Source organism: Gracilinanus agilis, chromosome 4 (genome assembly GCF_016433145.1).
Source record: "Gracilinanus agilis isolate LMUSP501 chromosome 4, AgileGrace, whole genome shotgun sequence".
Taxonomy (NCBI): domain Eukaryota; kingdom Metazoa; phylum Chordata; class Mammalia; order Didelphimorphia; family Didelphidae; genus Gracilinanus; species Gracilinanus agilis.
This window is the reverse complement of record NC_058133.1, coordinates 257,428,326-257,441,257: the sequence shown is the minus strand read 5'-3', so window position 1 is coordinate 257,441,257 and position 12,932 is coordinate 257,428,326. Positions and strand designations below refer to the sequence as shown.

Here is a 12,932-nt window from a genome sequence, read left to right as displayed (position 1 = left end):
AAACTATGGCAGTATGCCAAGGGTCTGCATGTTATGCAAAATAATATGTGGAGCCTTGAGGTTCTAAAAGGTTCTACCTCATTTCCAGAGTAGCTGTGAAAAATACCCTTTGTAAAACCTAAAACAGCATCTAAATAGGAATTATTACTAAACATGGATCCCAGGTAGTCTGGGATTACCCATTTCCATTGTCATCAATTCTTACCCTGCTTGTTTTCTCATTTTTCCAGTGGTCCCAACTCTACCCACTCTTCTCCAAGTTTTGACTTCTGTCCACTGAGCCCCTAAATAATCTGAGTTGAGTGTCAAAAAATCCCCTTCCTCCTCAATTCAGCTGAAGCATTGTTGGAGTTTTAGGGAAGAAATGTTTACTGTCCATTCATTAACCAACAAGCATTTATTAATATAGATCACTATGCTAACCACTGGAAGATTCAAAGACAAAAAATGAAATAGTCCTTTCTCTCAAGAAGTTTACATTCTAATGAGGCAGGGCAGGACAATATGTATACATTTGAGCATTTATAGAATGTCCAAAACAAAGTAGTTTGGGGAAGAGGTGATATCCTAGCAGTTGGGGGTAGGGAAGAAGTAATATAGGGAAAGAGAACCAGGGAAGGTTTCGGGAAGAAGGTAGCTCTTGAGCTGATTCCTTTTTTTTTTTTTTTTTTTTTAACCCTGACCTTCCACCTTAGAATCAATACTATGTATTGGTTCCAAGGCAGAAGAGTGGTAAGGGCTAGGCAATGGGGGTTAATTGACTTTACAGGGTCACAAAGCTAGGAAGTGTCTGAAGTCAGATTTGAACCTATGACCTCCCGTGTCTAGGCCTGACTCAATCCACTGAGCTACCCAGATGGTCCTCCTTGAGCTGATTCTTCAAAGAAACCTGAGATTCCAAGAATCAAAGGCTTCTTCAATTAACTAGTTCTCTTCTACTTCTAACTTCACTGATATTATTGGTTCAAAAACATTTCGATTTTATGAAATCAAAATTGTCCATTTTTTTCTTCCTATGATTCTATCCCTTATGTGGTCAATCCCCAATCCATAGTTTGAAAGATATTTCTGCTCCTTGGCTGCTCCTCTAATTCACTTAGGATGTGACCCAAATCATATATTAATTTTAGAACTTGTCTTAGAATGTGGTTTAAAAGATTGGTCTAAGCCTATTTTCTGCCCAACTTCCCAGTTTTCCCAGCAGTTCTTGTTGAATAGGGAACCCTTATCCCAGTAACTAGAGTCTTTAAATTGATCATATTCTACTAGTTTATTTGCTTCTGTATGTTGTGTACATAATCTATTTCAGTGGTTGAATTTTCCTCCTCTCTTTTTTTAACCAATACTAATCATTTAAATAATTATTGCTTTGAGATCTATGCTTCTTTCCTCCCCTTTTTCATCATTTCCCTTTATCATTATTCTTAGCCATTTGTTTTTCCAGATGAATTTTTGGTATTGTTTTTTCTAGTTTTATAAAGTCCTTCGGTGATCTGATTGGGAAGTGAATTAATTTAGGTATCGTTGGCATTATAGCCTAACCATAAGCAATTGGTGTTTCTTTAATTATTTAGGACTGTATTTTTATACAAAGTGTTCTGTAATTTGGCTCAATCTCTTTCTTTGATGCAGCCCAAGAAGAAGAGACTACAACTTCTTTCATACCGGCTACTGAAGCCCCTGAACCCCTACCCCCTTCAGGACCCCGCCTGGGAATATTGAAAGTAACGGATGTCTCTCCAGATTCCTTGAGTCTCTCCTGGACGGTCCTCCAGGATCCTTTTAACTCTTTTGTGATCCAATATAAAGATAAGGATGGGCAATCCCAAGCAGAGCTTGTCAGGGGAAACCAGAAAAATATCACTATCTCTGACCTGGAACCCAACAGGAAATACACATTCCTCCTCTATGGCCTCTATGATGGGAAGCGTCTGGGCCCTATCACTACAGAAGGCACTACAGGTGATACCTCCTATTCACTACAGAGCTCTAGGCCAGAGAATCCAGTTTCCATCTTGTGGTATCCCATCCATCTCCCCTTACGCTTTGGCTCTAGTTTGGGAAGTCTGGGAAGTGTTGGGAATGTTTGCACAAGTCACAAGTGTGGAGGGAAGAGGGGATATAAAGGAAAGGTGTCAACCCTTCCCAGGAATGCAGGTTAACCTGAAAACTATGTACAATACCAAACTGAAGTCTGACTGCCTCCTCCCCTCCCTTCTGACCCAAACTCTAGGGCTACCTCCAGCTAAGCAGTCCATTGGGGGCCGCCTGTCCCAGCTCTCTGTGTCAGATGTGACCACAAGTTCCTTCCGGCTGAATTGGGAGGCCCCACCTGGTGCCTTTGACTCATTTCTGCTTCGCTATGGAGTCCCAGAGATGAGGCCTTCAGAGCCGCCGTCCCCTCCTCTGCTGCAGCGAGAGCTGAGCGTGCCAGGGATCCGACGTTCAGCCATTCTTCGTGACTTGAGGCCCGGAACCCTCTATACAGTAACACTTTATGGCCTTCGTGGCCCCCACAAGGCTGATAGCCTCCAGGGCACTGCTAGAACACTCAGTCCAGGTACTACATGTCATGGCCCGCAGCCCCTGGGCATTATCCCTACCTTGGGCCCAGGGCCCATGACTCCCACCTAGATGATAAGACAGAGTAACATCCTCAGTCTTCTGCCCCAAGAGGAGGAGGGCTTAAGTGGGCAGATGGGAAGGTGGTGGGTGGATAACAAGGTATTCTGTCAGGGATGGGCACCCAACTTCCTCCCTGCCCCCCCCCGACAAAAAATGAGGTGGGAATAGTAATTATGGGTAGCAAAAAAATGTGATGGTGTAAGTGGGTATATTTGAGCCTTTGGGGTGGTCTGTTTATCAGTTTCCATTTCCAGGGCCTTGAGGTCTATTTCTTCCTAAAGAGAAGGATGAATAAGTCATGTAGAAAGAAATGGCCAATAAGAGAGAGGAGGATATGGGAAAGAAGATCCTGGCAAAATTGCCTTTCCTAGAGCTGGAAGAGGTCCCAATCCAATAAATATTTAGGAAGTGCCTCCTATGTGCCAAGCACTGTACTAAGGCCTGGAGATATAATTAGCAAAAAGAAAGACAGTCCCTGACCTCAAGGAGCTTCTAATTTAATAGAGACAACATGTAAAAGGAAGTAAGAAGGGCTAGGAGGGGAGCCATATTCTGCACTTTCCCTCACTGCTCAACTGTTTTCCCTATTGATTTAGTGCTAGAGAGCCCTCGAGACCTCAAGTTCAGTGAGATCCAAGAGAATTCAGCCAAGGTCAGCTGGACTCCACCTCCGAACCGGGTGGATAGTTTCAAAATCTCCTATCAACTAGCAGATGGAGGTAACCTGCCACCTCGTCCCCCTTGACTCCATCTTGGTCTCACCTTCTCCTATTTTCCCTCATTTTCTATTGCCTTCCTTCCCTTAATCCTTTTGGAGCCCCCCAGTGAGCTTCTCTCATCCCCTTCTCTTGTTTTTTCAGGGGAACCACAAAGTATACAAGTGGGCAGCCATACCTGGCACCAGCGCCTAGTGGGTCTGACCCCAGGGGCCCGATATGAAGTGACCGTGGTATCTGTTCGTGGCTTTGAGGAAAGTGAACCCCTCACCGGCTTCCTCACCACTGGTGAGAGACATAGGGAAGGAGAACTGGGGACAAAAGGGAGAGCGGGGCGGGAAAGGCAGATAGAAGAAAGAAATAGTTAGGAAAGAGCGATATAGAGGGAGATGAAGAAAACAGACCAACTGTTGGGTAAATGGCAGATGAGGGAAATTGTGAAATGGGTAAAAAAGAGGGAAAGATTAAAGGATGAAAAAGATAAAAGGTTCAAGCTGAGGAATATCAGGGAAATGGGCAGAGATGAGAGAGGTGAAAGGAGGGAGCTGTAAAGGGAAGAGAAAGATGGGACTAGGCAGATAGGCTCAATAAGATGGAGAGGAGAGCCCATTGCACAAGGGCCGGCTCTGTAACTCTGTCCACCCTGCAGTCCCTGATGGACCTACCCACCTTCGAGCATTGAATGTTACTGATGATTCAGCCCTGCTGCACTGGAGTCCTCCCCAAGACCCTGCAGACAGATATGCCCTTCAGGTCACAGCTCCAGGGGGTGAGTTGAAGAGAGTCTTATGGGATACAGAGGAAACTAAGGTTTTGGATGCCTGGATCTCTGAGGGAAATAGAAAGGATCGGAGATTGTGAGAGGGGATCAAAGGGAAGTGGCTAAATTCTTTTTTTTTCATCTCTAGTCCCACCTCTGAGGGCCTCCGTTCCAGGAGGTGCTGTGGACTTTCCCCTGAATAATCTTCAACTCCGGACAAACTACACGGCAACCCTTAGAGGCTTCCGGGGTCCTAACATCACTTCCCCTGCCAGCATCACCTTCACCACTGGTATCACAAGGCCTGGGAACCAGAAAGGGGGAACAGGAGGGAGGAGGATTTCATGTGATATGGAGGGTGAGGGGTCAACAGAAAGTCATCACCTTGTGGAAGTAACAAGAGAATAACACGATTTGCTTTTCCTTCCCAGGACTGGATGCCCCGCGTGACTTGAAGGCCAAAGAAGTAACTCCCCGTTCTGCCTTGCTTACCTGGGCTGAACCTGCATCCCTGCCTAGTAGCTACTTGCTCAGCTATGACACTGCTGGGGGGCAGACTCAGGTATCCCCCAACATCTCTCTCCCCCACCCAAAATCTCATGCTCATATTGTTTTGGTCTTTGTCTTAGTCTTGTAACTTTCTCCATCCCCCTTTCATCCCCAGGTCACTGATTTTCTCTTTCCTTCTGCTCTAGGAGATTCTGCTACCAGGCAGGGCCAGATCTCATCGGCTCTCTGGCCTCTTCCCTTCCACTCTGTATAGTGCCCGGATCCAAGCTATCTGGGGGGAAAGTCTCACACCGCCTGTGCCAACCACCTTTACCACCGGTACCTGGGGCTAGATGTTGAGGGAGGAGCCCATGGGGCAAAGTCTCCAAGGGCAAATGAGAGGAAGACCAGGGGATGGAGTAGCCCCTGTCTGGGTCCCGAGTCCCAGTGAGGCCACTGATCCTTCCCTCAGTTTCTATCCTCTTATTTAATCCCTGCCCCCTTCTACCCTAGGTGGGCTGAGGATCCCATTCCCCCGGGACTGTGGAGAAGAGAGGCAAAATGGGCTAGGTCGCTCCCAAACGACCACCATTTTCCTCAATGGAAACCGTGAGCGGCCATTAGAAGTTTACTGTGACATGGAGACGGATGGGGGTGGCTGGTTGGTGAGTTGCCAGGCACGGGCAGAGGCAGACTCTGGAGATGGTATTTCCCTTGCCTGGGGAGAAGTAGGGTCCTCCTGGCACTGGTGTTCCTCAGTCCCTTCTATAAATGTCCTTGTTATCCCACCAGGTGTTCCAACGCAGGATGGATGGACAGACAGACTTCTGGAGGGACTGGGCAGAATATGCACACGGATTTGGGAACATCTCAGGGGAGTTTTGGCTTGGTCAGTGTCATCACCCTTGACTCTGGTGTGAGGGGAGGAACTAAGGTTTGAGGCTGGCAAAATGGAAGCTTCGGCCTCTAAAAAGGGATGAGGATGCGCTCTGGATTATTCTTCAGTTCTTTCAGTCGATACTTTCTTTTGCATCATGGTTCATAGGAAAATATTTTGGCTGACTGCACATGTAGAATCTATGTCAGATGGCTCGCTTCTCAGGGAGGGAGTTTGGAGAAAACATTTTTAAAAAACAAATGTTAATAATTTTTGTTTATGTGTAATTGAGGAAAAAAAAAGAAAATAGCTGTTTAAGGAAAAAAGGGGGGCAAGTTGAGGACAGAGCCAGGAATGGAATCTTCGGGCTAAGAGCCTGGATATCTTACTCATCCCTTCCTACCCCAGGGAATGAGGTCCTCCACAGCCTGACCCAAGCCGGAGATTATTCCATGCGAGTGGATCTCCGGGCTGGGGATGAGTCTGCTTTTGCCGAATATGACTTCTTCACTGTGGACTCTGCTGCCCAGTACTACCGTCTCCACCTGGAGGGCTACCATGGTACTGCAGGTGAGGTACCCCGAGCCAGTGCGGGAGGGAAGAGGGCTCCAGCCATCAGCTCTTGCTCATCCGCCTCTCCCCTGTAGGAGACTCCATGAGCTATCACAGCGGCAGCACCTTCTCCACCCGGGACAGGGATCCCAACAATCTACATATCCCTTGTGCCGTCTCCTATCGCGGTGGCTGGTGGTACCGCAACTGTCACTATGCCAACCTCAACGGACTCTACGGGAGCATCATCGACCATCAGGTGAGGGAAGGAGGGCCTTGGGGATGGGACGTGCCGGGAGTCCTGATAAAGGAGGCCGGGCCGTGAAGGGACAAGGCCTGTCAGCAGCCCTGGGCTCTCCTTTCTTTGAGCCCAGAGACCACGGGGATCGGGTGCAAGGCGATAGTGGGGAGCCTGAAGTTCGCAGTGTGATTTCCATCTCCCCTCTCCTAGGGTGTAAGCTGGTATGCCTGGAAGGGCTTCGAGTTCTCCATTCCCTTCACTGAGATGAAGCTGAGACCACGAAGTTATAGACCAGCTTCCCAGAGGGCTTAGTCTCCATCTCCTGCCCTCTGCACCAGAGATACAGGAAGGCCAGCTCCCTGGCCCGGGGCCTCCCCAACTGTCCTGCTGCTGCCCCATTCAGGCTTATTTCAGAGAAGAGCCAGGGCCCTGATTTTCATGGCCTCCTCCTTTTCTCCAAAGAGCCAGAGCTATTCTTTGGATTTGTAGGAAATAACTGAAGAGGAGGATTGATGTGATCCTTCTCTTCACATTACTTTTCTACATTTAGCGGCAGGTGCCCTCTGAGTGATTTGTGATTTAAAAAAAAAAAAAAAAAAAAAAAAAAAAAAGCTTGCCACAGCCTGGGACAAAAACTCAGGCTTCGTGCATAAAACTTTCCAATCTACATGGTTTATAGCAGGATATTCTTTGTAAGCAATGGAGGTCTAAGGTCAGGTGGAGAGTATGTCTTGAGACATTCTCAGATTGGCCAGTGAGTATGGGATGGGAAGGGGCAAGAGCTCTCCAAAGAACTAGTAGAGAAGGGGTGGGGGTATCCCCATCAGAGGTCTCAAGGAAGTGAAGGACCAGAGCTGGTTTCCCACCGGCTCTATAGGCAGTGCAGAGAGACCCGTGTCTTAGCTTAGCTGTTGGAGGGGAAGGGGGGAAACAGCTCCAAATTACACCTAGGATGCTAGGATGACTGACAAAAATCCTCTTAGTATAAAAAAGGCCCTGTCTCAGATGACGCATGTCAGAAATGTTTCAAGGTTGGGGTGCTGGTGTTTTGTTTTTTTTTTAATTCATAGGCAGTGAGTGGCTGAATGGGACCCTGAGAAGGCTTCATATGGAGGTGGGAAAGGGAATCGGCCTACTCGGTTTATGATGTGAAATCTATTACAGATGGCTTGTATAAAAACTGAGCTGAGCATTATCCCAGTTTTGGGATACCAATTTGGAAACCAGGAGATGCCTTCCTAAGCATTTAGAAATTTAAGAGAAAAGCATTAAGTTGAATAGGGAGGGAACAAACCATTAAAGTTCCATGAGGAATTTCCTTGCCTCTGATGAGCTCAGCCAAAGTCACGGACACGTTGCCCAGAATCTTACTTCCAGGAGGGAGAAGGAAGGAGAGGAGGGAGAGAGAGATCTATCCTTACCTCAATTTTAAGAAATCACACCTTTCCCCTTGTTTTGTGCATATGAAAACTGACTTAGAGCTAGAGTAGGACTGAATTTTCACCTGAAGCAGAAAAAGGCCTCATTTTCTGGCTCTAACTCCCTACACCCTCCAGCAGGTGACACCAGTTCTTTGGTTCAAGGAGGGAGGCTGGCACTTGCAGTTATAAAAAATCCTCCATAGCAAACACATCCTCATATCCACTACTGATGCGCCACTTCTCTGCCCCCAAAACAAAAAAAAAAATTGCTCCCAGACCCCAGAGAGGGGAAAAAAACATTCCAACCAATTGCAAAACACCTTGTTTATAGGGGGGGAAGGAAGGGGAGGCAGGAGAGGGTTGGGTTCAAAGTCAATAAAGGAGAAACTGAGGTTCAAGGCCTGCATTTTAGGCACTTTATTGGTGCACGTTATTGTGGAGATCCAGAGGCCATCACTCCAGCTCCTGTCTCCGGGGCAATAGCCGTACCTGAAAGTTTGGGGCCTTTATAATGAACCCAAACTTGGGCTTCAGAGAGGGCAACGAGTGATTGCCCTCCACAGGCAGCAGTTTGAAAGTCCAGAGCAGCTGGGCCAGGATCAGGAAGAGTTCAAAGCGGGCCACGGCCTCTCCCACGCACACCCTGACCCCGCAGCTGAACGGGATCCCGGCCTGGCTTGGTTCTGGCTCCAAGAAACGATCTAGAAGGAGAAAGGGAGCTTGGGGATGGAGACAGACATATTCACAGGCATCGGGCTCTGTGGCTCCTGGGCCCCAGGCACCCAGCCTCACAGACCCCATCCCGGACATCTCCCCGAAGGCCCAAGGCACGCCGGGGCTCCCTAGACCTGCTGGCTCTCCCCCAGCCCCAACCCCCAACTCCCATTCAAACCAGACTCTCTGGCCGCACAGCCCCACTCCCTGCCTTGGGCCCCAGTACCAGGCCTGAAATCATAAGGTTGTTCCCAGATACTGTCGTCATGGTGAGCACCATAGAGGTTGGGGATAACGGTGGTGTTCTTGGGGATGTCAAAGCCGCATATGCTGAGGAAGGATGAACGTGTCACAGGCAGGGGGACCCCTGGCACATCCCTCCCCAAAAGGCTGCCCAGAAGGAGCGGAGAGGATTCCTTACGTGCTGGGCTGCCTGGTGTAGTGCGGCAGAGCCAAGGGGGCCGCCGGGCGCAGCCGCAGCACCTCGGTGATGGTCGCATTGAGCAGGGGGAACCGATCCCTGTCCCGATAGTTGGGAAGGCTTCCCAAGGAGCCCGACCCCAGCTCTTCATCCAGCTCCTCCTGCAACCGCTTCTGGATCTGGGGAGGGAAGGAAGCGCCACGTTCTTTTCTTGCTGCCTTCAGTCCTGAGCCGCCTCCATCCGCGGAGACTAGCCGAAGCCCCGGGGCCTCGCCGGCGGGTCTCTGCCAGCCCCTTCCCTGTCCTGGGTCAGCCGGGGCCTTGACACCTCTGGATGGTGAAGCAGGAAGGCCACAGCCCAGGTGAGGGTGGACGACGTGGTCTCCATGCCTCCGATGAACATGTCCACCAGCGTCATGTGGACGTGCTCCTCGGAAAGCCGGTTTGGCCCGTCTGCTTGTTCCCTTAGCTTTTGTAGCATGTAGTCGGTCAGATCCCGAGTCTGTCCTTCCACCATGGTCTCCTGGGAGAAGGCGAAGAGAGAGAAGGGTGAAGGTGCTGAGCAAAACCTCCCCCGGGGAACCTGGGTGAATAGGGCACTTTCTTAGTAACAACATTAAGCCAGAAGGGTAAGGGCTAGGTGATGGGGATTAAGTGACTTGCCCAGGGTCACACAGTTAGGAAGTGTCTGAGGCTGGATTTGAACCTAGGCCTAATGTTCTGTGCACTGTGCTACCCAGCTGCCCCTCTCATGGTTCTTTAATTCTCTCTTTTCATACGGGTCCCATCTCTGCAACTATCTTCATGATTATGTCACTTATGATTCATGCCATTCCACATTGGCACCGCCACAGGTTTCTGTCCCCCACCACGCATTTTTCTTCACTCACCTTGGTACAGATGAGACTTTTCACTATAGAGGTTAACAGTTTATGAAAGAATAGACTAGAATACAGAGAACCTGGGTTCAAATCCCAAATCAGAAATGACTATGACCTTGGACAAGCCCCAAACTCCCAAAGGCCTCAGTTTCCTCAAATGTAAAATGAGAGGAATGAAATAACTAACTCTGTGTATTAAAGGCAAATAAAAACATACACTTTAAAGGGTATTCCCTAAAGATTGGATCACAGAGCCTCGGAATACTATTCCAGAATCCCCTGCTCTAAAATGGCCATGTTGGCAGCCTTCTGCCTGGGCTCACTGTGGTCGCAGCACTTTATTTCTGAGAGGATCCCAGTGCTATTTAGTCTTGAGAGGGGCTGACCACCTAATCCAACCTCTTTGAGGTACAGAGGAGAAAATTGTGGGTAGCCCAGGGAGGTAGCAACTTCCTAGAGCTGATGCAGAACCTAACCATTATCCCATGTTCCACCAGTGCCCCCCCTCTTATTCTCTCCAACCAAGCTTTTTTGAGCTCTTTCTCCCAACTTTGTTGCTGTCAATCAGTTGTTTCAGTTGCATCCGACTTTTCATGACCCCATCTGGGATTTTCTTGGTGGAGATTTTAGTGTGGTTTAGCCATTTTATTCTGTAGCTCATTTTATACATGAGGAAACTGAGGCAAATAGAATTGAAGAGACTTGTCCAGGTGCACATAGCTAGTAAGTATCTGAGACTGAATTTGAACTCGGGTCTTCCTAATTCCAGGCCCAGAATTCTATCTACTTTGCCACCTAGTTGCCCCACTTTCCAATTTTTCCTGGAACCATGATGCATCTGTATTCATGGCAACACACTCTCCCAGAGTACGTGACGTGTCCCAGTAACATCCCAGGGCTTCACTCAATAAGTAGATAATGATTTACCTACAATTCTCTTCAAAACACTAAGCAAGGACCATTTCTTCATAAGCTCCCCCTCAGGAGTATATGATAGAAGAGAGGATGGAAAGTTGCCTGGCAATCAAGGAAAGGAAGTGACACCAACCAGAAACCTCCTAGAACATAATTCCCTTACCTTGTGCCATGTCAACTGCTCCTGCACAATTCTGTCCCGTTTCTTTACCACCTGTCTCAGTTTCCTGAGACCTGAGTTGGGGAAAACCTGGAGAGAGGACATAGTTATAGCCTCCTCCTCTCAGGAACCGATCTAAGACCTAGGTATTTTATCTTCCCTCCTGAGACATCCCCCTCTGTCCCTTCTCACCCCTCCCCTAGGTCCCTGGGGTCTATATTCCCACGATCTTACCCTGAGAATGGGTAGGATGTCCAAGATCTGGATTTGCCAAGAATCCCAGGCTACCATCAATTCCTGAATGCAGTTGTAAAATAGCTGGATTTCAGACTCTCTCTGTGAAAAAATGGAGGAGAATCTCATCCCTCAGATGCCCTCTGATCCCTCTGGGGCTGGGAGTGGAGGGATGAGGGTGGTGGCAAAGAGAAATAGATGGGTAAATGTATTAGGAAGAGAAAGAAGTGGAAAGATAAGATCAAGAGGAAATGAGGACAAGAGGGTACCAGAAGAAGAGAAGAGCTTTGAGGAACTAACCTTTTCTCCAAAACTGAGGGAGCTGATGATGCTACAAGTGAACATGGAGAGCTCCTCGTATATGGACACGGGAGACCCAGCCTGGGCAAGGAGCCTCTGTGGGGTAAGGAGGAATCAAGAACATTAGAAGGGGCAACATGGGGGTAGTACAATCTCAACTAGTAAGGGATGGAGGAAACCAGAGGACAATGTGAAGTCTTGGAACTCTGCCTAAGCAGGGAGCAGCTTCTTACCTTACACAGGTCCTGTACCATCTGCTCTATGATGGGTTCCATGGTATTCTGGACATACAGAAGAGCAGAACGAGCCAGCTTCCTCTGGGCCTTCCATAGTGGAGTGTAATCTCCAAGAGATAGGTCATGGCTGTCCTTGCTTACCACTTGGTCTGGGAAAATGGAGAAGACTAAGCTGAAAAACACTAGAATTCAGAAATCTAGAACCCCAGGCCCAGGCTTTTCTGCTTCCCAAAAAGACAGCTGCTAGTCCTCAGCTCTACCACCTTTTCCCAAAACAAGATTTCCACAGCCTTTACTCCAATAAGGAACACAATAGAACACAAGAGTCCTTTCCCTCACGAGTGAATGTTTGGGGTCTCCCTGAAAAATCCAGCCAGTTCTTAATCAAGGCCTCCTCAATTGCCTTCTTGGAGTTCAGCACCACGACATCTAAAGGAGAGGAAAGGAAGACAGTTTCAAAGCGAAGTTTCTTTAGTTCCTGGGAGACTTGAGGAACAGTTCAGAAAGAAAAGATTCTCTTCTTACCTTGCATCCCAAAGTGAACCCGATAGAGGGGCCCATGCTTCTGTGCAAGGCTCAGCAAATGGCTTGGGAGATCAGCTTGAAAGAAATGGAGGAAACCAGGGACTAGAGGTGGGAAATGATACGGTGAGACAGTTCGCCGCATCCATAGCCACCCAAAGGTAGCTAGCAGGACCAGCAACAGGACTACAGAAAGCAACATAGCACAAGAAAGTAAAGGAGGGAGGAAGGCAAGGGGCTAAATATAGCTTTCACTGGGCACCTCCCCTCCTCCTTTTGAGCATTATCCATCCTCCTGTCCTTGGAGTGTCTTTGGGACTGAGGTAAACCCCTTTCCTCCCAACCCAATCCCTTAACATCCTCCCATCCTGGACTTCATTGTCAAACAGTTCTCCAAAAACCACTATAAATAATTTAACTTCTCTAGCCTTGAATGGCTATCCATCAATCTAGACCAGAACACAGGGTCCTTGAACCCAGATTTCTAGCTTGTTTCACCAACTCAACTTGCATCACCTCAGAGAATTACAGAGAAATGAGCCATTATTTTCATGATCTCCATAATTTCCTTTCTCCACTTTCTCTGTATTCTTCCAGCCCCCTCCAAAGAAACAGGGATGTTCTTGTACAGAACTGTCCCCAACTGGCACAGTGAATGCAAAAAAAAATGTAATTTCCTGAACCTTCAAAAGGGGACAATCAGAGGGATCCTGTCTAGCTCTTAGGGTGGTCCTGAGAAATAATACATAAGAAAGGGCTCTTTGAAAGGTGTTAAATAACAGAAGTCACAATACAAGTAAACTGAACACTGGATAATTACAGTGACCAAGCCTCATCCTGGGAAGGGTTAAGAAATTTATCTTCCTCT

The 12,932-nt window shown here is 48.1% G+C and overlaps 2 protein-coding genes across 2 annotated transcripts in view; one reads left to right on the top strand and one right to left on the bottom strand.

The window, feature by feature from the left end:
• Positions 1-6,572, top strand: part of TNXB (tenascin XB) — a 73,542-nt gene extending 66,970 nt beyond the window's left edge. The window contains exons 31-43 of the mRNA XM_044675267.1: positions 1,633-1,962; positions 2,234-2,560; positions 3,222-3,344; positions 3,486-3,629; positions 3,991-4,110; positions 4,250-4,393; positions 4,533-4,663; positions 4,797-4,929; positions 5,104-5,255; positions 5,383-5,479; positions 5,876-6,037; positions 6,115-6,278; positions 6,471-6,572. Coding sequence (XP_044531202.1) covers positions 1,633-1,962; positions 2,234-2,560; positions 3,222-3,344; positions 3,486-3,629; positions 3,991-4,110; positions 4,250-4,393; positions 4,533-4,663; positions 4,797-4,929; positions 5,104-5,255; positions 5,383-5,479; positions 5,876-6,037; positions 6,115-6,278; positions 6,471-6,572 — 2,129 coding nt within the window. The remainder of the gene's footprint in view (positions 1-1,632; positions 1,963-2,233; positions 2,561-3,221; positions 3,345-3,485; positions 3,630-3,990; positions 4,111-4,249; positions 4,394-4,532; positions 4,664-4,796; positions 4,930-5,103; positions 5,256-5,382; positions 5,480-5,875; positions 6,038-6,114; positions 6,279-6,470) is intronic.
• Positions 6,573-8,129: 1,557 nt separating this feature from the next.
• Positions 8,130-12,652, bottom strand: LOC123245160 (steroid 21-hydroxylase). Its single transcript, XM_044673920.1, has 10 exons — positions 12,068-12,652; positions 11,882-11,971; positions 11,540-11,691; positions 11,307-11,402; positions 11,007-11,108; positions 10,776-10,862; positions 9,145-9,339; positions 8,817-8,995; positions 8,622-8,725; positions 8,130-8,382 (listed from the first exon to the last, which is right to left on the bottom strand). The coding sequence occupies exons 1-10, from the start codon at positions 12,264-12,266 to the stop codon at positions 8,135-8,137; spliced, it is 1,452 nt and encodes a 483-aa protein (XP_044529855.1). The 5' UTR covers positions 12,267-12,652; the 3' UTR covers positions 8,130-8,134.
• Positions 12,653-12,932: the final 280 nt, after the last annotated feature.